The sequence below is a fragment of the Sturnira hondurensis genome, unplaced genomic scaffold, assembly GCF_014824575.4.
Source record: "Sturnira hondurensis isolate 20B ecotype Veracruz unplaced genomic scaffold, ASM1482457v3 Scaffold0022305, whole genome shotgun sequence".
Taxonomy (NCBI): Eukaryota; Metazoa; Chordata; class Mammalia; order Chiroptera; family Phyllostomidae; genus Sturnira; species Sturnira hondurensis.
In genome coordinates this window covers 2,127,979-2,153,357 of record NW_028094936.1, presented here as the reverse complement: position 1 = coordinate 2,153,357, position 25,379 = coordinate 2,127,979, and the positions used below count along the sequence as shown (strand labels likewise).

Below are 25,379 nucleotides of genomic sequence, written 5' to 3'. Positions count from 1 at the left end.
AGATGGTGATATGTAGTGAGAGTAATGGGTGGAAACTTGGCATAGCATTCAAGAGAATGAAGTTAAACACAACAGAAGTAAAGCTTAGGAAGGTAGTAAAATGGGCCAAGACCAGGAAAAAGGTGCTGTGTGAGAATAGGAACAACAATAATATTAAAAGTAATATGTGATCTGAATTGAAAGAATAAAAATAAAAGACCAAGGGTAGTGTGTTTTTGGAATACAAGTGAAGTTAAGGAAGAGAAGTTAACATTCAATGTGAAAACTAGAACAAAGAAAACAAATCAAACAATGAAATCAAACAAACAGAATGAAGAAAACTAAATGAAAGGAAGAGAAGTAAAAAATTAAAAAACTGATAATAACAAAAAATAAAAATAAAAAGTAACAAATAAAATTTAAATTCTCTAGGATAGGAAACTCAATTTTATCTCAGTTGTTGGGGTTTGCCTTTGGATCTGTCTTTGATCCTTCCACAACCCAGGTTTTATTGTCTTAAACTTGAAATAAAAAAATAAAAAATAAAGTCTCCTGCTTACTTTAAACCCACCAAGCAGGTTTGCTTGTCTTCCTGAATTCTGCAGGTGGTGGATGTCTGGTTTCCAGGTTTTTTCCCCCTTTTCCATGGTTGTTCATTGTTGGCTCAATCTGGACTCCAATATTCATAGGTGTTCATCTTCCAGCCCAGGACCTTAGGGTGCTTCATGACTCCCACTGTCCATGTGCATCAGGCCAGAACCTTTAATGCACCTTGTTGTGCCATCCTTTGGTTAATTTGTGAGGTGCACTGAGTGGGAGCAACTAGGAGCCCTCCTACCTCTTTGCTGGTCTGGGCACTGTGCATGTGCTAAGTCCCTTCAGGGTAGTTTATTTCCCCTATTAAATTAAGTCTTTCTGTGGACTGCTACCCCTCTGAGCCCCTGCTGCCCCAATTTGATCAGTCTATGAGGCACCAGGATTTAGAGTAAATTGTGCCCCTTCTCCTCCCTCTTCACTGACCTGGCAGTGGTGGCATGAGAATTCCTTAAACAGCAACTGCAAGCCTATTTTGAGCAAATTCCCCCTTGGGTTCAGCCAGTTAATCTTAAGAAGTGCCTAGCTTTTCACACAGCCTAGCTCTCTGGACCACTCTGGAGACTATCTGGGTGAGGGTCAGTCATGGCCAAACTCTTCTCCTATTTCCATGTGTCACTCAGTTCCCCAATTTCTCTGTTACTGTCCCAGCCAGTGACAACAGTGTCAGAAGGGGAACCCCACCTCTCTGCATCTCCTAATGCATCTTTATCCCCCAGAGACTTCAAGCATCCAGGTGTCTTCTGGTGCGGGACTGGCTTCCCTGCCCTGGTCGGGTGGAGGTGGGTACCTTCAAAGTTATAATCACTGATCCTGCTCTCCTTCAAAGCTCCTGCAACAGCCATGTCTCAGGGAAGGTCCTAGGGATATTACCATCAGCCTATGCAATCTCCTTACCATCTATTTTTAAATGTCTTCTGCAATTTTTGGCTTCCAAACTTCATATAAGGTGGGATTCCATTGGCTGTTCACTCTGTTTTCCAGAAGATCAGCTAAGTGTCCCAGTTTGGTGTATGAGCAAGTGGATTCAGCTCCCACCTACCTGGCCACCATCTCCCCCTACCCAAACTTTTAAAAAACTTTTTCACAGCAAAGGAAACCATAAAGAAAATGAAAATACCACCCACTGAATGGGAGAGCATATTTTTTGGTGATACATACATCTGGAGTTAATATCAAAATTTTATAAAGAACTTATACCTTCAAACTCCCCAAAATTATTCAGTTAAGAAATTGGCAAAGGACTTGAATATACATTTCTCCAAAGAGGATGCACAAATGGCCAATAGACATACAAAATGTTGGTCAGTGTCACCAGTCATCAGATAAATGCAAATTAAAGCCACAATTAGATATCACGTCATACCTGACAGAATGGTTACCATCAGTAAATCAACAAAAATGTTGGTGATAATGTGGATAAAATAGAACCTGTGTGCACTGGTGGTAGAAGGGCACATTGTTACAAATACTGTGAAAAAGAGTATAGAATTTCTTCAAAAATTTAAACATGGGACTACTGATGTCCCATGTTTCCACTCTGGGATATTTTACCAACAAACTGAAAACATTAGTAGAAAATAATATACGCACACCTGTGATCACCACAGCATTATTTATAGTAGTCAATATTTAGAAACAGCCCAAGTGCCCACCAGTAGATGAGTGGATAAAGAAGATGTGGTATATTTACAGAAGGGCCACTGCTCAGCCAGAAAAAAAGAAGTAAACCTTTTGCGGCGGCATGAGTGGACCTAAAGAATATTATGCTAATGAAATAAGCCAGTTAGAGAAAGGAAAATATTTTATGATTTTACTTATATGTGGAATTGAATAAAATAAGCTAACAAACAAAATACAAACAGACTCATAGATATAGAATACAGACTGACAATTGTTAGAGGGAAAGGGTTTGGATGGCTGGGAAAAAAAGTGAATGGGTTAAGAAAAAAATCATAGCCATAGATAACAGTATGGTAATTACCAGAGGCAAAATAAGGAGGGGGAAGGTAGAAGAGGGTGATGGGGGAATAAATGGTGATGAAAATAGACTTGATTGGGGCTAGTGAGCACACAATACAATATAGAGCTGTATTATAAAACTGTACACATGAAACCTCTTTAATTTTAACCAATGTCCCCAGAATAAATTCAACAAAAATTAAACAAAGTAAAATAAATGAAGTAAAAAAGTTATGATCTGTGCTCTTTTCAAAAGCTATGAGGCAGATTAAAATATTTTGTTTATCAAAGTGTTGTTATTAAGGTGTTATGCTTCAGTCACATTAAATTTGCTTAAGTGGCTCACCTCTCAGTCAATGCTGTGATACAATGAGGCATGGCATTAGTTACTTATTGGTTAACACCCCCCCCACACACATATATAGACATTTTGAAAGACATAGGTACTTAAAATATGACACAGAAGTATGATTATTACTTTTTCTTCTACCACTTAGGTGACTAATAGTAAATATAAAGATATAAGTAAATTATAACACACTAGTTATCACCCAATATCTTTGGAAATTCTGGTTTTTAGCTTTTCAGTTAAATAGTTTATTTTCCATGTTTTAAGATGGAGGTGGAGGTAGATATGCTTCATTTCCTTGCACAAGCAAAGGAAAGAAAACAACCAATTCAAAACAAAAGACAACCAGAACTGCCAGAAAATTGAACTGTATGGAAGTCTGATAGCAAATGGTTTAAAGAAGAATCATACTTTCAGATTGGTAGGAGGGGCAAAGATAGGCAGCTGGGGCAGAGAGGATGCATACCAAGGCTGTGGCTGGCATACTGGGTGGTCCCATATTTGTGTGCAGATAAACTGGGAGGAATTGGGTAGCAACACAGACTGCACCACCCAGGGTTCTAGCACAGGAAAATAAAGCCTCAAAACCTCTGGATGTGTAAACCACTGGGGGTTGTAGTGGTGGGAGAAGCTCCCAGTCTCATAAAAGACTCCATTGAAGAGGCCCACAGGATATTAAAATGTACTGAAACCAAACACTTGGTAATCAGCAACAGGCCGCTGAAGAGAAGGAGAAGGCTGCAATTTGCTTGTGGGTAGTGGGGGAATTTACTAATATCTGGGAGAGAGCTGGGTGAGCAGCATTTTAGCCCTTCTGATCTCTTCCCCACAAACTGTGCCAAAATGCAGTGAAGTGGGTTGCCCTGCCCTGTAGAAACCCAAGCCGCCACCACTTCCAACCTAACAGGTGCAGTGAGACAAAAAATAGAGTCCAAATGTAAGAACAGGTCAAGTACAGAATAAAGAACTAAGCAATGAGGAGGTAGCCAACCTATCTGATGGAGAACTCAAATCACTACTAATGAGCATCCTCACAGGAATGATTCAGTACAAATGCAAAATAAAGAAAGAAGTGAAGGATATACAAAGTGAAACAAAGAAAAATACACAGGGAACCAACAATGAATGGAAGAAAACCAGGGCTCGAATCAATGATTAGGAACAGAAGGAATAAAAAAATTCAAAAAAATGAGGAGTGGCTCAGGAACCTCTTGAACAACTTTAAACATTCCAACATCCAAATCATAAGGGGGCCAGAAAGAAAAGAGAAAGAACAAACAATTTAAATCTTACTGAAAAAAAAATAATGAAGATAAACTTCCCCAGTCTGGCAAAGGAAATAGACATGCAGGTTGAGGAAGCTCAAAAAATTCCAAAGACTTTGGATCCATGAAGAAACACACCAAGACAATCATAATTAAAATACCAAAGTTTAAAGATAAGGAGAGAACCTTAAAAGCAGGAAGAGCATGGAGAGAATTACCTATAAAGAGTTCCCATAAGACTATCAGCTGATTTCTCAAAAGAAACCTTACAGGCAAGAAGGGCTAGAAAGAAGTACTCAAAGTCATGAAAGTCAAGGACCTACATCCAAGATTGCTCTATCCAGCAAAGCTATCATTTAGAACGGAAGGGGAGATAAAGTGCTCCCCAGATAAGGTAACATTAAAAGCATTCATCATCACCAAGCACTTATATGAAATGTTAAAGGGACTTGTTTAAGAAAAAGAAGATTGAAGATATGAAGATTAAAAGGACAATAAACTCACAAGTATCAACAACTGAACCTAAAAAACAAAAATAAAAAAAAAGGCAGCAAACAACACGAACAGGAATAGAATCACAAAAATTAATATCACATCAAGGGTATCACATGAATAGCCACTTTTTTTAGTGGGGAGGGGGAATGGGGAAAAGGTACAGGGAATAAGAAGCATAATTTGTAGGTACAAAATAGACAGGGGGAGGTTAAGTATAGTATGGGAAATGGAGAAGCCAAGGAAATTATACTTACAACCCGTTTACATAAACTAAAGGGGAATGGGAATGCTGGTGGGAGGGAGTGTGCAGGGGATAAGGGGGTAAAGGTGAGAAAAAATGGGACAACTGCACTGTCATAATCGATAAAATAAACTTGAAAAATAAAGGGAGGGGCCAGGATGAAGGCATAGGAAGAAATGCTTTGCTTCCTTGCACAGTCAAAAGAAAGAAAACAACCAATTTAAATACAAAGTACAACCAGAACTGCCAGAAAAACATTTGCATAGAAGTGCAACAACCAAGGAGTTGGAGAAACATTCAATCAGATGGCAGGAGGTATGGAGACAGTCAGTGGGGTGGAAAGGACTAAGCAAGGCGGTGCTGGTGGACAGAATGGGCAATCCCACATTTCTGCTCAGACAAACTGGGAGAAAATGGGGGAGAGAGACAGGCCTTGAAACCCTGGATTTCAGCATGGGAAATTAAGACTCAAAACCACAGGCTGTGGAAAAGATCGGTGGGAATTGTGGTGGCAGGAGAAACTCCCAACTTCACAGGAGAGTTCGTTGGAGAGACCCACAGGGTCCTAAAATACACACAAGCCCACCAACCTGCAAAACAGCAACTAAAAGGCACAAACTGCTTGTGGAAAGTGAGGAAAGTGATGAAAAGTGGGAAGAGAATACAGCAAGAAGCATTGTTCCTTCCCTGACACCTCCTTAACAGACAGTGCCACAACTACAGCAAAGAGGGTTGCCCCACCCTGGTGAATACATAAGGCTCTGCTCCTTACATATAACGGGTAAGTCAAGACAAAGAAATATAGCCCAAATGAAAGAACAGATAAAAGCCCCATAAAAAAGAATTAATCGACAAGAATGTAGCCAAATTACCTGATGCAGAGTTCAAAACATGGTAATCAGGATGCTTATAGAATTCATTGAGCTTGGTTGCAAAATGAAGGAAGAAAATAAGGCTACAAAAGGTGAAATAAAGAAAAATATACAGGGAACCAACAGTGAGGGGAAGGCAACGGGGACTCAAATCAATGACTTGGAATAAAAAGAAGATATAAACATCCAACTGGAATAGACAAAGAAACAAGAACTCAAAAAAGTGAGGAGAGGCTTAGGAACCTCTGGGACAATGTTAAATGTTCCAACATCTGAATCATGGGAGTGCTGGAAAGAGAAGAGGAAGAACAAGATACTGAAAATTTATTTGTACAAATAATGAAGAAAAACTTCCCCAAACTGGTGAAAGAAGTAGATTTCTAGGGATTTCAGAGAGTCCCAAAGAAATTGGGCCCAACAAAGAGCACACCAAAGCACATCATAATTAAGCTCTGCAAGATTAAAGATAAGGGGAGGATATTAAAAGCAGCAAGAGGAAAGGAGAGAGTTATCTATAAAAGAATTCCCATAAGGCTATCAGCTGATTTCTCAAAAGAAACTTTGCAGGCAAGAAGGAGCTTGAAAGAAGTATTCAAAGTCATGAAAGGCAAGGACCTCCACCCAAGATTATCCAGCAAAGTTATAATTTAGAATGGAAGGGTAGATAAAGTCCTCCCTAGATGAGGTCATGTACAAGGAGTTCATCTTTACCAAGCCCCTATTATCTGAAATGTTAAAAGAACTTATCTAAGAAATAGACAATCACAATCTATAAATAGTAAAATGACAACAAACTCATGACTATCAACAACTGAACCTAAAAAACAAAAACAAAAACTAAGCGAGGTAGAATGGGAAGAGAATCACAGAAATGGAGATCACATGGAAGGTTATCAGTAGGGATAGTGAAAGGGCAGAATGCAGGGAATGGTATAGGGAATAAGAAGCATAAATGGTAGATACAAAATAGGGGGAGGTTAAGAACAGTATAGAAAATGGAGAAGCCAAAGAACTTATATGTCCAACCCATGGACATAAACTGTGTGTGTGTGAGGAGCACTGGAGTGTGAGGAGAGCAGTGCAGGGAGGAGAGATATAAAGGGGAGAAAATAATTGGGACAACTGTAATAGCCTAATCAATAAAATATATTTAAAAAAAGAAAAAATAAAAAGAGGAAGTTTCAAAACCCCCAATTCCACTAAATACAAAAAGTGTGTGAGATTAAAACATTTCTGATTAAATATTTTTGCATTAAATTAAAAAGGAAGTTTATATCCCAACCCTCCTTGCCTCTAGATGTTTGATGTAACTAAATTTTGGCTAATAAGTTTTAACCAGAAGTTTTAAAAAAAAATAGTTAGTTAATTAATTGATTGATTGATTGATTTCATTGTTGTTCAAGTACAGTTGTCTGTATTTTCCTCTCCCCACCCCAGACATTCCCACCCCCCTCCTCTGATTCCACCTCCCTTGGTTTTCTCCATATGCCCTTTACAATTGTTCCTGAAAGCCCTTTGCCCTTTTCCCCCATTTTCCCCTCTGAGCTCCCCTTTGATTACTGTTTCTTCTTAATTTCAATGTCTCTGGTTATATTTTGCTTGGCTGTTTGTTTTGTTGATTAGCTTCCCCTTAAAGATGAGAAACACCAATCCAAAAGAATCTATGCACCCCAATGTTCATAGCATCACAATTTACAATAGCCAAGTTCTGGAAGCAACCTAGGTGCCCTTCAGTAAATGAATGGATGAAAAAACTATAGTACATTTATTTCTTTTTCTTGTATGATTGCTGTTGCTAGGAGTTCCGGTACTATGTTGCATAGAAGTGGTGAAAGTGGGTATCCTTGTCTTGTTCCTGATCTTAGTGGGAAAGCTCTAAGTTTTTGCCCATTCAGTATAATCTTGGCTGTAGGTCTCTCATACATGGCCTTAATTATGTTGAAGAATGCTCCCTCTATTTCCACTTTGCTGAGTGTTTTTATCATAAATGGGTGTTGTACCTTATCAAATGCTTTTTCCACAGCTATTGATATGATCATGTGATTTTTGTTTTTCATTTTGTTTATGTGGTGTATTATGTTTATTGATTTGTGAATATCGTACCATCCTTGCATCCCTGTGATGAATCCCACTTGGTCATGATGTATAATCTTTTTAATGTGTAGCTGGATACGGTTTGCCAGTATTTTGTTGAGAATTGTAGCATCTATGTTCATCAGTGATATTGGTCTGAAGTTCCAGAGACACATGACAAAATGCTCAGCATCACTAGCCATCAGACATATGCAAATTAAAACCACAAGGAGATACCACCTCACACCAGTCAAAATGGCTAACATAAACAAATCAACAAACAAGTGCTGGAGAGTATGCAGACAAAAGGGAACACCAGTGCACTGTTGGTGGGAATGCACACTGGTGCAGCCACTGTGGAAAACAGTATGGAATTTCCTCAGAAAACTAAAAATGAGACTGCCTTTTGACCTAGCAATTCCCTTATTGGGATTATACCCTAAGAGCCCTGAAATACCAATCTAAATGAACCTATGTACCCCAATGTTCATAGCAGCACAGTTTACAATAGCCAAGTGCTAGAAGCAACCTAAGTACCTATCAGCAAATGAGTATATAAAAAAAAAACTATGGTGCATTTACACAATGGATCTCTATTCAGCAGAGAGAAAGAAGGAGCTCCTACCCTTTGCAACAGCATGAATGGAACTAGAAGGCATTATGCTGAGTGAAATCAGCCAGGCAGTGAGGGACAAATACCGTATGATCTCACCTTTAACAGGAACCTAATTGACACAAGAAAAAAGCAAACGAAATATAACCAGATTCACTGAAAATAATAAAAATCTAACAATAGCTAGAGGGGCAGGGGAGGGGACAGAGGGAAGAAGGGTTTTCAGGAACTACTATAAAGGACACATGGACAAAACCAAGGTGGGGGTGGAAGCAAGAGAGGGAGGTGGGTTTGGAGGGAGGAGGGAAAGAAAAAAATGATAAAATACTTAGGAATAAATTGAATCAAGTAGGTGAAAAGTCTACCTATGTATTTTTGATATATTTTTTTATTTTTATCTATGAGACCTCACCCTATATTGAAAGAAACATTTTGTTTGTGTTACATATTACAACATATTAATTGCCATGCCACTTTTACCTTGCTTATGCTGTGTTTTATCATGCAGAATTTAAGAAATAATATAGTTGATTATGTAATTTTATAAATTTGAAAATTTGTGTCACATCTACAGCAGCATTTCTATTATAAAATTAAAACAATGGACAAAGCCAAATGGGGTAGGTTAAAGGGTGTGAGGTGGGGATAGGTGGGGAAAGGGCTAGGAGAAAATGGAGACAACAACACTTGAACAACAATAAAAAATAAAAAAATATTGTGGTTTCTTCCTTTTTTACATCCATCATTCTAATCTAGGTGGAGTGTAATGCATTAGGTTAGAATTCTTTTTTTAAATAATTTTTTAATTTAATTCTTGTTCAAGTACAGCTTTCTGTCTTATATTCCCAACCCTGCCCGCCCCCCACCCCCTGCCCCATGCTCCCCACCTCCCTCTCATTTCCACCCCCCACCCTTAGTTATTGTCCATGTGTCCTTTACACTTGTTCATGTGAGTCCATCTCCTTTTTAGAATTCTAACTTAAAAAAAATAAGATATCTACTCAGTTTTTTTAAACCCAATTTTGTAAGAAATTGCATCTATTTTACAAATTTACCCTCTTCTGTTGGGTAAAGGTAAAGGATGGACTACAGTAATTATGCACAAGAAGCGGCATTTTTTTAACATATTCATCTAGTACATAACAGGGCAGGTTAAGTGAACCATATTTTTAAACATATTTAAGTCCATTTTCTATAGTTATAAGAAGAAGTAACTTTTCTTCCTCAAATATTTGAGTATTCTTTAGTGGTATGTTTATACAAATGAATAAAAGAGAATATTGATATTTTCCAGAACCTATCTAAGATTTTTTATTGAGATGTGGGTGCTGGGTGGTCTGAAAAGTTCAGTGAGTAACTATTGTCCATAAACTTAGCACACTGTCCATATTCATGCAAGGTACTTAAAAAGTACCCCAACTTAATTATCAAAATAACTTTATTACAAATTACCACATGTCATGGGATGGTTGGATCTACTGTAAATGATATTCTCAAAACCTTAATTGTTAAATCTGCTCAGGCTATGGTTAAACTGCAACCCAGAAGATCAATGTTACACAAGTGCTAGTGGAAAACAAATGGGAAGCTGTATCTTACTAAATATATTGAAACATACATTTTGGTGGAGTAAATATCTAGATGGTAATTATAAAATGAAGTACTTTTGCAGTTGCACAAATAACAGAAATATTTTACACATAATTGCACACTTTAAAAATGCTTTCTGATTCATTATCACACTTGATTTTCAAAACCTACAAAGTAGATCCATGTCATAACAAATAAAAAAAAAAAAGAAAAAGATATAGGCAACCCTTTAAAGGAAGTAATGCTAAAAGAATTATATTTTGAATGAGATTTCTTGTTTTCTAGTTTAAAAACAAAATTTCATTACTATACAGTCTATCAGTCTTACATCTGATTATATATCCAAAATAATTGAAAGCAGGGACTCAAACATATATTTGCATACCTATGTTAATAGCAGCATTATCCACAGAAGCCAAAACATGGAAGCAAAGTGTCCATCTACAGATTAATGGATATACAAAATGTAGTATGCATACAGGGGAGTATTATCCAGTCTTTTAATTTTTTTTAGTTTTGTCCGTTGATTTTTTCCCATATTTTATTGTTGTTCAAGTAGAGTTAAAAAAAAAATAAAAGTCAGAAGATGGTGACAAGGTAGGTAGGAGCTGAAGTCACTTGCCAGTATACACAACTGGAACACGTAGCCAATCTTCTGAATAAGAGAGTGAAAGGCCAACAGAATCCCAGCCTGTATAAAGTTTGAAAGACAAATTTATAGGGGTTGTTGGAAAACAGACAGTAAGGAGATTGCATTGGGAAGGTAAGGTCCCTGGGACCAGCACTGGGAGCAAGGCTGCTGTGTTCCTCCAAATGGTGCTTGGTGCCAGGGTCAGCAGCCTCCAAAGGAGCTTTGGAGGAAAGCCAGATCAGTGATTGTTAACTCTGCAGCTCCCTCCCCTACCAGAGCAGGGAAGGCATCCTTGCACCAGGAGAGACCTAGATGCTTGAAGTTGCTGGGGGGCGGGGGAATAAAGACAGTGGGAGATACACAGAAGTGATGTTACCAGAGACAGTACCAGAGAAATTGGGGAGCCAGATGACACCTGGAGAAGGGAGAAGAGTTGGGCCTTGATGGACCCTTACCTGGATAGTCTCCAGACTGGCCAGAGAGTTGGGCATGTGAAAAGCCAGGCGATTGTTAAAAACAATTGATGCAAACAAGAGGAAATTACCAAAAAAAATACACACCCCCAAACCAAAACAAAACAACAATAACAACAAAGGCTCTCGGCCACTATTTAAGAAATCTTCCCATAGCAGCTGGGGCATCGAAGATAGAGGAGTAGAGGTGTGACTTGCTTACAATCAGGGCACCTCAAAGACTGACCAAAGTGGGGCAGCAGCAGCTCAGAAGGTTAGCAGTCCCCAGAGAGACTTAATTTACTGGGGGAAATAAGCTGCCTGAAGGGACTTTGAGAGTGTGAAGCACCCAGGCCAGCAAAGAGGGAGGAGGTGGGCTGCAAGTTGCTCCTAATCAGGGTTCCTCCTAGCAGCACAACGTGGTGGATTAAAGGCACTGGCTTGGTGCAAATGAACAGTGGGGGCCCAATAGCACTCAGAAGGCCTGTCGTGGAGACTTGGCAACTGTGAATGTTGCAGCCCAGACCTAGCCTCCATCCTTGCAAAACCACAAGAAAGGAAAAAGTGAAGCTGAGCCTCTTTCTGCCTACAACATCCAAAAGTCAAGGAGAACTTGCTTACTGGGTTTCAGATCTGCAAGAGACTTTTTCCCTCCAAAAGTAGACAATAAGACAAGGAGCTGTGAATGAACGAAAGACAGATCCAGAGAGGGATCAAACGGCTAATGCCAATAACTGAGAAACTGAGACAAATTTCACTTTGCTATCCCATAGAATGTGTATTTTATTGTTTATTTTTATTTTTTTCATTATTTTATTTCTTTGATTGTAATTTTTATTTTTCTTCTGTTTAGTTTAGTTTGTTTGTTTAATTGCATTGTTTGACTGGTTTTCCTTGTTCTCTTTCAAATTACATTTTAATTTTTCTCCTTTTACTTCACTTGTATTCCAATAATGCATCACTCTTTTTCCTTTACTTTCTATTCTTTTTATTCAGATCATATATTTTTCTTTTTTAAGTGCTATCTCATTGTGGTTTTATTTTTTTATTTTTAAAGATTTTATTTATTTTTTTTTAAATATATTTTATTGATTATACCATTACAGTTGTCCCATTCCTCCATTCATTCCCCTCCACCCTACCCACCCCTCCCCCACCTTTCCCCCTTTAGTTTATGCCCACGTGTCTCAAGTTCTTTAGATTCTATATTTACCCTACTATTCTTGCCCTCCCCCCTATTTTCTACCTACTATCTATGCTACTTATTTTATGTATCTTCTCCCCCTTCTCCTCCTCCCACTCCCCTGTTGCTAACCCTCCATGTGTTCTTCATTTCTATGGTTACGCTCCTGATCTAGCTGTCTTCTTGGTTTGCTTTTGTTTTAGGCGTGGTTGTTGATAACTGAGTTTGCTGTCCTTTCACTGTTCCTATTTTTATCTTCTTTTTCTTGGATAAGTCCCTTTAACATTTCATATAATAAGGGCTTGGTGATGATGAACTCCTTGAATTTGATCTTATCTGAAAAGCACTTTATCTGCCCTTCCATTCTAAATGAAAGCTTTTCTGGGCAGAGCAGTCTTGGATGTAGGTCTTTGGATTTCATGACTTGGAATACTTCCTTCCAGCTCCTTCTTGCCTGTAAGGTCTCTTTTGAGAAATCCGCTGACAGTCTGATGGGAACTCCTTTGTAGGTGACTGTCCCCTTTTCTCTTGCTGCTTCTAGGATTCTCTCCTTCATTTTAATCTTGGCCAGTGTAATTATGATGTGCTTTGGTGTTTTCTTTCTGGGTCCAAGTTCTTTGGCACTCTCTGAGCTTCCTGGATTTCCTGGAAGTCTATTTCCTTTGCCAGACTGGGAAAGTTCTCCTTTATTATTTGTTCAAATACATTTTCCACTCGTGGCTGTTTCTTTTCCCCTTCTGGTATGCCTATGATTCGGATGTTGGAACGTTTAAAGATGTCCTGGAGGTTCCTAATACTCTCCTCATTTTTTTGAATTCTTGTAACTTTACTTTTTCCTATTTGGTCATTTCTTTCTTCCTTCTGGTCCACCCCCTTGATCTGAGTCCCAGTTTCCTTTCCATCACTATTGGTTACCTGTGCAGTTCCCTTCATTTCAATTAGTTTAGCCTTCATATGTTCCTCTAATTTATGACTATAATCAACCAGTTCTGTGAGCATCCTGATAAACAGTGTCTTGAACTGTGCATCTGAGAGTTTCACTATTTCCTGGTCACTTAGAGTTATGGGCTCTGGGGCTTTGAGTTCTTTTTGAGCCATAGTTTGGATTGTTTGTGCCTGTTACGTATGAGGAGCAGAGCCCTAGGTGTTCACCAGGGCCAGACGACCCAGTAGCTGGGTTGTGACGCTGTATGTGGGGGGTGGGGGGTGGGAAAGGAAGGCAAAGGTGAGCACCCTTACCTTCCTCCCACCACCACCGTGGGCCACAGGATTCGTCCCACTGCTCAAGAATGTGCAACCGCAGTCAGCGGCTGCTGGGTTCATCGCTGGGGACTGTGTGGTCCATCTCACTTCTCACTCCTGCTGTCCCAAGCCCTCACTGGGTCCGCTGGTGCTACCCTGGATGCCTGGGTGCCTGAGGTGCGGAGACCCTTCCTGCCCGACCTGGCTCCGCTGCTGGCTCTGCCCCTCTTACCCGTCTGGTAGAACAGTTCGTTGTTGTTGGACTTCCCTATAGTTTAATTTTCTGTTCTTTGGCTGTGTCTTTGTTCTCCAAACCTTTGTTGTATTCAAACTTGGTTGTGGGTGAAGGCACAGTGTTGCCACCTATGCCTCCATCTTGGCGGAAGTCCCGGTTTTATTTTTATTTTTTTTTAATTTAATTCTTATTCAAGTACAGTTTTCTGTTATATATTCCCTGCCCTTCCCCACCCAGTGCTCCCCACCTCCCTCCCATTTCCACCCCCAACACCTTAATTATTGTCCATGTGTCCTTTATACTTATTCATGTGAGTCTCCCCCCTTTTCCCCTATGATTCTCTCCCCTCTCCCCTCTGGACCCTGTCAGCCTATTCCGTATTTGAGTGTCATTGGTCATATTTTGCTTGCTTGTTTGTTTTGTTGTTTAGATTCCTGTTAAGGGTGAGATCATATGGTATTTGTCTTTCACCGCCTGGCTTATTTCACTCAACATAATGCTCTCCAGTTCCATCCATGATGTTGCAAAAGGTAGGAGCTCCTTCTTCCTTTCTGTAGCATAGAATTCCATTGTGTAAATGTACCATAGCTTTTTGATCCGGTCATTGACCAATGGACATCTAGGTTGCTTCCAACTCTTGGCTATCGTAAATTGTGCTGCTATGAACATCGGGGTGCATAGGTTCTTTTGGATTGGTGTTTCAGGGTTCTTAGGATATACTTCTACTAGTGGAATTGCTGGGTAAAAAGGCACATTCATTTTTAGTTTTCTCAGAAAGTTCCATACTGTTTTCCATAGTGGTTGTACAAGTCTGCAATCCCACCAACAGTGAACTAGAGTCCCCTTTCCCCCACAACCTTTCCAGCACTTGTTGTTTGACTCTTTGTTTAAGAGAGCCATTCTGACTGGTGTAAAGTGTTATCCCATTGTGTTTTTAATTTGCATCTCTCTGATAGCTAGCGATATTGAGCATCTTTTCATGTGTCTCTGGATCCTCTGTATGGCATATTTAACAGACATAGAACAAACACTTCAAAAATTTGTATGGAACCATAAAAGACCCCGAATAGCAGCTGCAATTTTGAGAAAGAAGAACAAAGTAGGGGGGATCACAATACCTGATATCAAACTGTATTACAAGGCCACTGTAATCAAAACAGCCTGGTACTGGCATAAAAACAGGCACATAGATCAATGGAATAGAACAGAGAGCCCAGAAATAAACCCAACTTTCTACAGCCAATTAATATTCGACAAAGGGGGCAGTATCATAAAAATGGGGTAAAGATAGCCTCTTCAACAAATGGTGTTGGGAGAACTGGACAGCTACATGCAAAAAAAAAATGAAACTCGAGCACCAACTTACACCATACACCAAAATTAATTCAAGGTAGATAAAAGACTTAAATATAAGCCATGACGTCATTAAAGTCCTAGAGGAGAACACTGGCGTGAAAATCTCAGATATTCCACGCGGCAAGATTTTTACTGGTACATCCCCTAGAGCAAAGGACATAAAGGAAAGAATAAACAAATGGGATCTCATCAAAATTAAAAGCTTCTGCATGGCTAAGGAAAACAGTATCAAGATACAAAGAGAAGCAACTGTTTGGGAAAACATATTCGCCAATGATACCTCAGACAAAGGTTTAATCTCCAAAAGATACAAAGAACTCACTCGACTCCACTCAAAGAAGATGAGCAACCCAATTAAAAAATGGGCAAAGGACTTGAACAGACAAATCATATATTTTCATCATATTATTGTTGTTCCAATATTATTGTAAATAATTGTTATTCCATATTATTGTAAAAACTACACAGCATCCCTCCTAGGTCCTGACACATTTCATTATCTTCCTGAGGTTTATTACTGTCGTGGCTAACTCTATTCTCTTGCACTCTATGCCTAGTTTACTTACTCCCATTATTTCTTACCATCTAACCATGCACAAGTGCTCTGTTTTTTGGATTCAGCTCACATTTGTTCTCCCCTCTAATATAAGTCTTATCTCTTTTTCACCTTTATAAAAAATGACTAGTTGGGTGAATTACCACAGTTACAGCTGTGCTTCTCCAAAGGATCTCCTATCTGTTCTCTAGTTATTGGTACTTGAAGTCCTATAGAATATGCTCCCACTGTTTTAATCTATTTTGCCATTCCTACCACATATAAAATAAGGTGGTAGTTGTGCACATCAGTAAAACTTCTGGAGGAGAGAACCCGCCAACAAAGAAATTACCAATAGATAAAACCAAAGTACAATAAGATAGTAGACACAATCAAAAGAAAGAGATACCCTAGAACATCCAGATAAGGAAATCAAAGAGAATATACCACTCAGCCCCATAGATCCATCATAGAAATTCACCCTACAAAGACAGCTAGCAAAAGAGAACCTCAGGATCACAGAAACAAAGAAAAAGACTCACCAAAAGTGGAGAGACAAAAAAAAAAGTGCAATCAAAAGGAATGGAAGACTTCCTACTAAAAGAGGTAAATAAAATGATGGCAAGCAAACTATCAGATATAGAATTCAAAAGAATGGTTATAAGGATGCTCAGGGAACTCAGTGACAGATACATGGAAGTGAGTGAAAACTATAAAAGTATGAAAAAGAAAACACAAACTATAAACAAGAACAAGGAAGAAAAGAAGAATACAATTTCTAAAATAAAAAAAAAAACACTAGAAGGAATAACAAGTGGGTGGATGAAGCAGAGGACCAAATTGGTAAGCTGGAAGAGAGGTAGAAAGAAACACACAGGTAGAACAGCTGCATGAAAAAATACTAAAAAATATAAATATAGCTTAAGGGAATTGCAAGACAACATGAAACTCAGTAACATTTGGGTCATAAGAATACCAGAGGGGCCCTGGCTGGTGTAGCTCAGTGGATTGAGCACCGGCCTGCAAACCAGAGGATCTCGCAGTTCGAGTCCCAGTCAGGGCACATGCTTGGGTTGCAGGCCAGTTCCCAGCAGGGGACACACGATACATTGTGTGTCCTTGGCAGAGGCAACCATACATTGATATTTCTCTCCCTCTCTTCTTCCTTTCCTCTCTAAATATAAATAAATAAAATATTTAAAAAATACCAGAGGGGAAGAAAAGGAGCAAGGAATAGAAACCCTGTTTGAAAAAATAACAGAAAACCTTCTGAACCTGGAGAGGGGAAAAGCCCTGCAAGTTCAGGATGCACAGAGGGTCCCAACCAAGATAAACCGAAAGAGGCCTTACAAGATACATCATAATTAAAATGTCAAGGTTTAAAGACAAAAAGAGATTCTTAAAAGCATCAAGAGGAAAACAAGAAGTACCATTCAAGGGAGCTACAATAAGGCTAACAGCTGATATTTCAATGGAAACACTGAAACCTAGAAGGGAATGGCAAACAATATTTCAAGTAATGAAAAACAAAGACCTGCAACCAAAAATACCCTATCTAGTGAGGTTCCCAATTAAAATAGAAGGTGAAATAAAAAGTTTCACAGAAAGAAGAAGGCTCAAAGAATACACCTTCACCAAAGCAGAACTGGAAGATACGCTAAAAGGACTGCAATGAGAAAAGGAAGGAGAAGAGTGAGAGAGAGAAGAACAGAAGTACAAAGAGGATAAAATAAATGAATGCCTATTATTAATAACCTAAGTATAAATGAATTAAATGCTCCAATCAAAAGACATAGGGTAGCTGAATGGATAAAAAAACATGACCCACACATATGCTGCCTATAAGAGACCAATCTCAGAAAAAAAGACCTACAGAGACTGAAAGTGAGGGGGTGAAAAAAAGTATTCCAAGCAAATGGACAGAAAAAAAAGCTGGGGTAGCAATACTTATATCAGACAATATATACTAAAAAAGAACCATAAAAAGAGACACTGAAGGACACTTCATAACACTCAAGTGAAGAGTCCATCAAAAAGACATAAACATTATAAACATATATGCACCCAACATAGGAGAATCCAAATATGTAAGGAAAATCTTGGGGGACTTCAAGAAAGATATAGATAGCAACACACTTATCCTAGGGGATTTTAACACCCTACTCTAAAAAATGGATAGATCTTCTAAACAAAACATCAACAAGGATTCTGTGGCATTGAACAATTTCATAGATCATATTGACTTTATATATATATATATATATATATATATATATATATATATATGTGTGTGTGTGTGTGTGTGTGTGTGTGTGTATGTGTTACATATAAGTCATATATATATATACACACACACATAACTTTTCATCCCAAATATGCAAAGTACCCATCTTTTCAAATGCACATGTAATATTTTACAAAATAGACCATATTATAGGACAAAAAACCAACCTCAACAAATTCAAGAAAATGAAAATTATATCAAGCATTTTCTTTGACCACAAGTGACTCAAACTAGAAACCGACCTCAAAGAAAAAACTAAAAAACACTCACATTGTTTGAGATTGAATGGCAAGCTATTAAATAATGAACAGGTTAACAATGAGATCAAAGAAGAAATTAAAAAGATTCTGAAAAGAAATCAAATTGAAAACACAACAGTCCAAAACTTATGGGACACAGCAAAGGTAGTTCTGAGAGGGAAGTTTGTAGCCATACAGGCCTACCTAAAAATGACACAGAAGCATTTCAGATAAAAAACCTAACCCAACATGTACAAGATTAGAGGAACAACAACAATACCAGGAGTGAGTAGAAGGAAAGAAATAATCAAGATCAGAGTACAATAAAATGACATAGAGACTAAAATGACAACCCAAAGAATCAATAAATCCAGGAGCTGTTTCTTTGACAAGATAAACAAAATCAGCAAGCTTTTAAGCAGACTCATTAAGAAAAAAGAAAAAGAACCCAAATAAATACAATTAGAAATGAAAGAGGAAAGGTTACAACTGATATCACAGAGATACAAAGAATTGTAAGGAGTTATTATGAACAAGTATATGTATCAAAAAATGGAAAACCTGTGTGAAATGGACAAATTTCTAGAAAAAAATATAATCTCCCAAAACTGAATGAGGAAACACAAAGCCTGAACATACCAATTGAAATTGAAGTAGTAATGAAAAAGATCTGGCCACATTAGCCTTGGACTGGATGATTTCACAGGGGAATTTTAAGGAGGAGTTAGCCCTTATTCTTCTCAGACTATTCCAAAAAATTTGAGGAGAGGGAAGACTTCCAAACTTTTTTTATGAAGCCAGCACCATTCTATTTCCAAAACCAGATAAACAACAAAGAAAGAAAAATTCAGGCCAATATCACTGGTGAACATAGATGCTATAATCCTCAACACAATATTGGCAAACCACATCCAGCAATACATTAAAAAGGTCATACATCATGGTCAAGTGGATGAATCCCAGGGATGCAAGTATGGTACAATATTCACAAATCAACAAATGTATCACATTACATAAATAAAGGCAAGATAAAATCACATGATCACATCAAGATGCAGAAAAAGCTTTTGTTAAAGTACAGTGCCCATTTTTGATAAAACACTTAGCAAAGTGGGAGTAGAGGGAGCATTCTTGAACAGGAAAAATATCATATATGAGAAATCTACAGCCCCCATCATGCTCAACTAGTAAAAACTAAAAGCTTTGCTACTAAGATCAGGAACAAGACAAGGATGTCCACTTTTACCTTTTCTATTTAATATAGTATTGGAAGTCTGAGCCACAGTTATCAGATAAAAAGAGAAATAAAGTGCACCCAAACTGGAAATGAGGAAGTAAAACTGTCACTATTTGTAGATATATTATAGTGTACATAAAAATCCTATAGACTCCACCAAAAAACTACTGGACCTAATAAAGCAAATTTTGCAAAGCAGCAGGGTTCATACTCAATATTTAGAAATCAGAGGCAATTTTATACAACAACAATGAAAGATCAGAATCAAAAATCAGGAAAGATATCCTATTACCTATGGTAACTGGAAAAATAAAATATGTAGGAATAAACATTATTAAGAAGATGAAAGACTTAGAAAACTTCTGTTTTCTGTGTACTGAGAAAACTGCACAGCACTGAATAAACAAATTAAGGAAGGCACAAACAAATGAAAGCATATACAATGTTCATGAATTTGACGAATCAATATCATCAAAATCCATATTACCTAAAGCTATGTATAGATTCAATGGAATCCCTATTAAAATACCAATGACATACTTCACAGATACAAAACAAACATTTCAAAAATTTACATGGAACTGTAAATGACCCCAAGTAGCCATGGCAACTTGGAGAAAGAGAAGCAAAATAGAAGGAATAACAATACTTGACATATGAATATATTACAAGGCCACTATAATCAAAAGAGCCTGGTACTGGTAGAAGGACATGCACATAGAGCAATGGAATAGAATAGAGAGCCCAGAAAGAAACTAAAGTCTCTATGGTCAATTAACATTCAACTAAGGGGGCAGAAGCATAAAATGGAGTAAAAATGGTAGAAGCATAAAATGCAGGAGCCTCTTCAACAAATGGTGTTGGGAGATCTGGACAGTTACATGCAGAGAAATGTAACTCGATTACCAACTTACACAGTAAATAAAAATAAATTAAAGGTGTGTAAAAGACATAAATGTATACTGTGACACCATGAAAGTACTAGAGGAGAACATAGGTAGGAAAATCTCAGATATTCCATACAGCAATATTATCACTGATATGTCCCCTAGAGCAGGGGACATAAATGAAAGATTAAACAAATGGGATCTCATCAAAATAAAAATCTTCTACATGGCTAAAGAAAACAGCATTAAAATGAAAAGGTAACCAAATGTATGGGGAAAACACATTTGCAAATGATACCTCGGACAAAGGTTTGAACTTCTAAATATATAAAGAACTCATACGACTCCACTTCAGGAAGACAAACAACTCAATAAAAAAATTGGCAAAGGAACTGAATAGACATTTCTCCAAGGAAGACATACAGAGTGCCTAGAGACATATGAAAAGGTGCTCAGTATCAGTAGCCATCAGAGAAATGCACATTAAAACCACAATGAGATACCACTTCACAACAGTGAGAATGGCCATTATAAAGAAGTCAACAAACAACTAGTGTTGGAGAAGTTGTAGAGAAAAGGGTACCCTAGTACACTGCTGGGGGGAAGGCAAACTGGTGTAGTCACTGTGAAAAACAGTATGGAATTTCCTCAGAAAACTAAAAATGGAACTGCCTTTTGGACCTGGCAATTACACTAGTAATTACACTAGTAACCCTGAAACACCAATTCAAAATAATCTGCACACCCCAATGTTCATAGCAGGACAATTTACAATAGCCAAATGTTGGAAGTAACCTAAGTACCCATCAGTAAACGAATGTATCAAAAAACTGTGGTACAGTTACACAATGGAATATTATGCAGCAGAGAGAAAGAAGGAGCTCCCACTCTTCACAGCAGCATGGATGGACCTGGAAAGCATGCTTAGTAAAGTAAGCTAAGTGGTGAAAGACAAATACCAAATGATCTCACCTATAAGTGGAACCTAATCAAGAAAAGAAACAAGCAAGCAAAATATAAACAGAGACACGGGAATTAAGTACATTTACCAGAGGTGAGGGGGGATAGGGATAATAAGGGGAGGGCTGTCAAGGAACATGTGTGGACACATGGACAAAGCCAAAAGGGGTAGGTTTGAGGGTATAAGTATGGATGGGTGGTGCAGGGATCATGGTATAGGGGGAAATGGAACAACTGTAATTGAATAGTAAGAATAAAGAGAAGGAGAAGGAGAAGAAGAAGAAAAAGAAGAGGAAGAAATTTTCACATGTATAACATGTCTGAATTTTGAGTATATTATGCCAAGTTAAAAGAGTCAGTCACAAAAACAAAAATACTATATGATTGAAGTTATATGAGGTATCAACCCAAAATCACAGAAAAAAGAATGTGAACTTGTTGCAAGGGTCCAGGGAGAAGGTGAAATGGGGAATTGTTGTTTAATGGGTATTAGATCTGGTTTGTAAAATGAAAATCTTCTGATGATAGCTGCACAACGATGTCACTTATACTTAAAATCACTTAACTGCAAACGTAAACATCATTCAAATGGCAAGTTTTATGTTAATTTTTTACACTCAGAAGAAATATTTCTTCTGAACCCCGTATCTTACAAACCTGTCCAAAAACTTCTTCGTTAACAGTGAAAGTGAGGTCTAGTATATCTGTGATATTATTGTCCTTCATCCATTGCAAGCTCTGGTGGAATTCCTCATCCAAATATTCCAGGTCACTTAAATTGCAGGGCCTGAGTTCATGTAAAGGGAGAAAGGTTAAACAAATGTATTTACAGACCTCATTCCAAATATTTTTAAATTATTATTTTATTAACATATAATTTCCATACTGTGGCAGTTGGTTATTTGTTACATTTTTTTAATTTTTCAATTACAGTTGTCTCAATTTTCCCCATTGCTCTCTCCTGCCCTGCTCATCACCGCTCTCCCACATTCAATCTTTCTGACATTTTCCTTCCCCGTGGATCCTTTATACCTGTTCCTTGACTTAATCCTTCCACTTTTTTTTCTCCTGTTATCCCCCTCCTCCTACCCCTCTGGTCACTGTCAGTTTGTTTTTTATTTCCATGTCTCTGGTTCTATTTGGCTTGCCTGGTTTTTTTGTTGATTAGGTTCCACTTATGGGTGAGATCATATGGTATTTGTCTTTCACTGCCTGGCTTATTTCACTCAGCATTTTACCAAAATGTTGTTATGCCACTCATGGCTAAAACAATAGAGACTTGTTTTAACAATTCGATACTTTTGAATACATTTCTGTTTTACTATTGTAAAAAGAAAATACTAAAATATCTACAATAATAAACATAAAATAATTATTGACTCATGAACTCTCTGTGGCAATTAGATAGAATATTTATTTTAAAACAAGTTTTAGACAGGTCAATGTTACTTAATAATTTAATGAAATGTTTGTAATATTTATTTAACCTATATTTGAGTAAAGTATTTCATATTCATTATATGATGTTATAATAGTCTTTTATGTTTACATAGAACTTCAAATGCCTTCTTTTTTAATTTTATTTTTATCATTGAGGAAAAGTTGTTTTTATTTTCCCCTATCATTCCCCCCAAACCCAGCCATGCCCACTTCCCACCCTTGATCCTACCCCAGCTTTGTTTTTTTCCATGTGTCCTTTGTAGATATTTCTGAAAACGCTTCCACCTTTCCCCCCCATCATTCCCTTCCACCTCCCCTCTGGTTGCTGTCAGTTTGTTCTTAATTTCAATGTCTCTGGTTGTATTTTGCTTGCTTGTTTGTTTGTTTTTATTAGGTTCCACTTATTGTATTAAAATTTTTATGTGACGTCTAATGACTCAGAAAAATAAACCACCACAAACCTAAGAGGAATTGTTAGGCAAAACAGAGACAAAAGGGCCGGAGGTACTAAGGAGGCCAGCACCTGTTGTCTTGCAGGTGAGGCCAGATGAACTCTGGTTTGCAATATACTTACAGTCTCAGGAGTGCCTTATAGAAGGGTCTTGTAAAGAAGGCATCAAGAAGGTACTGATGTATCAGAGCCAGACCTAGGATACGACCACTAAACCTGAACCTGGAACACAAACAAGGTAGAGATTTAAGAGCAGGTAGAAATTTACATTGTTAAATATGTTAACTTATGTTTATATTGGATGTATTTCTTTATAGTACTCATCTTAAGACACCTAAGGAGTCTGTCAATTGATGACATAACGGAGACACCCATTCTCCTCCCTATTCTTTACCATAAACAGTGGTTATGTGTTTGGTGTGTACTAAGGAACTATTCTCTTCCCCAGGTACCAGAATACAATCATTTGGCCAGCATTCTCTTCCCAGACCTGAGAATATAAGGAGCCAAGGGAAGAAAAGTGCTGATGAAGGAAGTTTCTGTATAAATAGCCTACAGTAAGCCTGAGGAGAACCTGAACCCAAGTACATAGACAGTTTTCTGGACCATGCATCCTTACCTATTGAAATATTTCAGAAAAAACACCTGGAGTTTAATGTGTGTCCACTATACTGGGGAGTGGAGGAATTGAGTAAAAAAAAAACCAGATAGCAGTTGAGCTCAGTCAGTGGGAAGAATTACATTAGAATTACATTGTGTTAAGCAATGAGCTGAGTCTTCATTGCCACTTAGTATTGCCAGGACACACATACAAAGAACAAGGTCTCTGCTGGAAAGAATTTGTCATGTAGACCTGGCCACTTCTAGGTGTCTTTTACTAATTTAAATCTTTGTTGAGGTCAGTAGCTTCCTGGAATTTTTGCTAGCAACCTGCTTAACTGGATGCAGAGGTTCCCTAGAACTTGATCCCATCATTGCTCTACTCCTAAACAGCTTCTTGTTGGCCAGGTCTAGCACACCAGTTTTCCACTATACCAGGTTTTCCCATTAGTGGCACCTACCTTTATAAGTAGGGTCCCCTTGTTCTCTTCCCATATATCTAGATTCTTACCTAAGTGAAGAATTAGGTTGTGACTTTTCTCAGATCCTCCCAGTTAGAATTCCCAACTAACCCATCTCCACTACTTCTTCATAAGGCTCTTTTTAGACTTAACAGATTTTTCATTCCATAGTGGCTACAAAAATATTGTTAAAATGACTAGACTATCTGATCTTGTAGAATAAGCATAATTATAGACAATAATTCAAATTGTCATTTTGGAAATAATAAATGTTTTTTGCATGAAATAACATACAAATATTGAGTCTGAAGAGGACCTCAGTAAGGGTGCTATGGGGCACTGTAGATGGGGAGGCTCAGAAAATAATAAAACATCTTAAAATTTCTGAGGCCAATGTGCTCTCTCAGTGCTCTTTACTGACCACAACAATAACTGATGATTCCCAACATGGTAACCATGGTCTTGTGCATGAAAACACAGTTCACACCAATACAGACTTGCTTACTCTAAGGCATTACAACTGATGCTTCGAACAATATGGTGGGCTTGTAGTTTTCCACATAGAGATGTCTGAGACCACTCAAAGTGTGATTAGAGCAAACATCAACACAGAGGTGCCTGGCCAAGTACTATCCTAATTTAGAGGTGGTCCTGGAAATCCTAGTAAAGAGAAATTGGCCAGGAGTAAGTATCCTCAGATATGAAATACATGAAAATATTACATGATAATATTATTTTCAGCCCCATGTTAAAAAAATGAATATGTCAAGGTTTGAAGATGGCAGAAGGGTTGGTGGAAGCTGAATACACTTGCTCCTGCCCCCAATCTGGATTTTCAGCTAAACTTCCAACAATCTGAACAATCAACTGAATCCTAGCTGTTATAAAGTTTTAAAGCCAAGGAGTACAGAAGGTGCTTCGTAGAGTCTGGTAAAGAATTTTTATAAGTGGAAGGGGAATTACCTTGTGTATTCTCCCATAATAGCTGAGAAACCAGAGAGAAGTTGAAGTTTTGGAGTTTCCTCTCCCCTTGGACCCAGGATACTTAGTTCCACACAGGAATCCCCAAACCAAGTTGGTGGAAACTTGGGGGGCATTCAACTGGGACTGAGACCCAAGCTGCACACTCACAGCATTCAGTGCATCCATTGTT

General features: G+C 38.0%; 1 protein-coding gene across 1 annotated transcript in view; it reads right to left on the bottom strand.

Annotated features, from left to right (window-relative positions):
- HECW1 (HECT, C2 and WW domain containing E3 ubiquitin protein ligase 1) overlaps positions 1 to 25,379 on the bottom strand; it is a 303,928-nt gene that overhangs the window by 21,970 nt on the left and 256,579 nt on the right. The window contains exons 19-20 of the mRNA XM_037035393.1: positions 23,289 to 23,387; positions 21,932 to 22,061 (exon numbers count right to left, since the gene is read on the bottom strand). Of these exons, the coding sequence (XP_036891288.1) occupies positions 21,932 to 22,061; positions 23,289 to 23,387 (229 nt within the window). The remainder of the gene's footprint in view (positions 1 to 21,931; positions 22,062 to 23,288; positions 23,388 to 25,379) is intronic.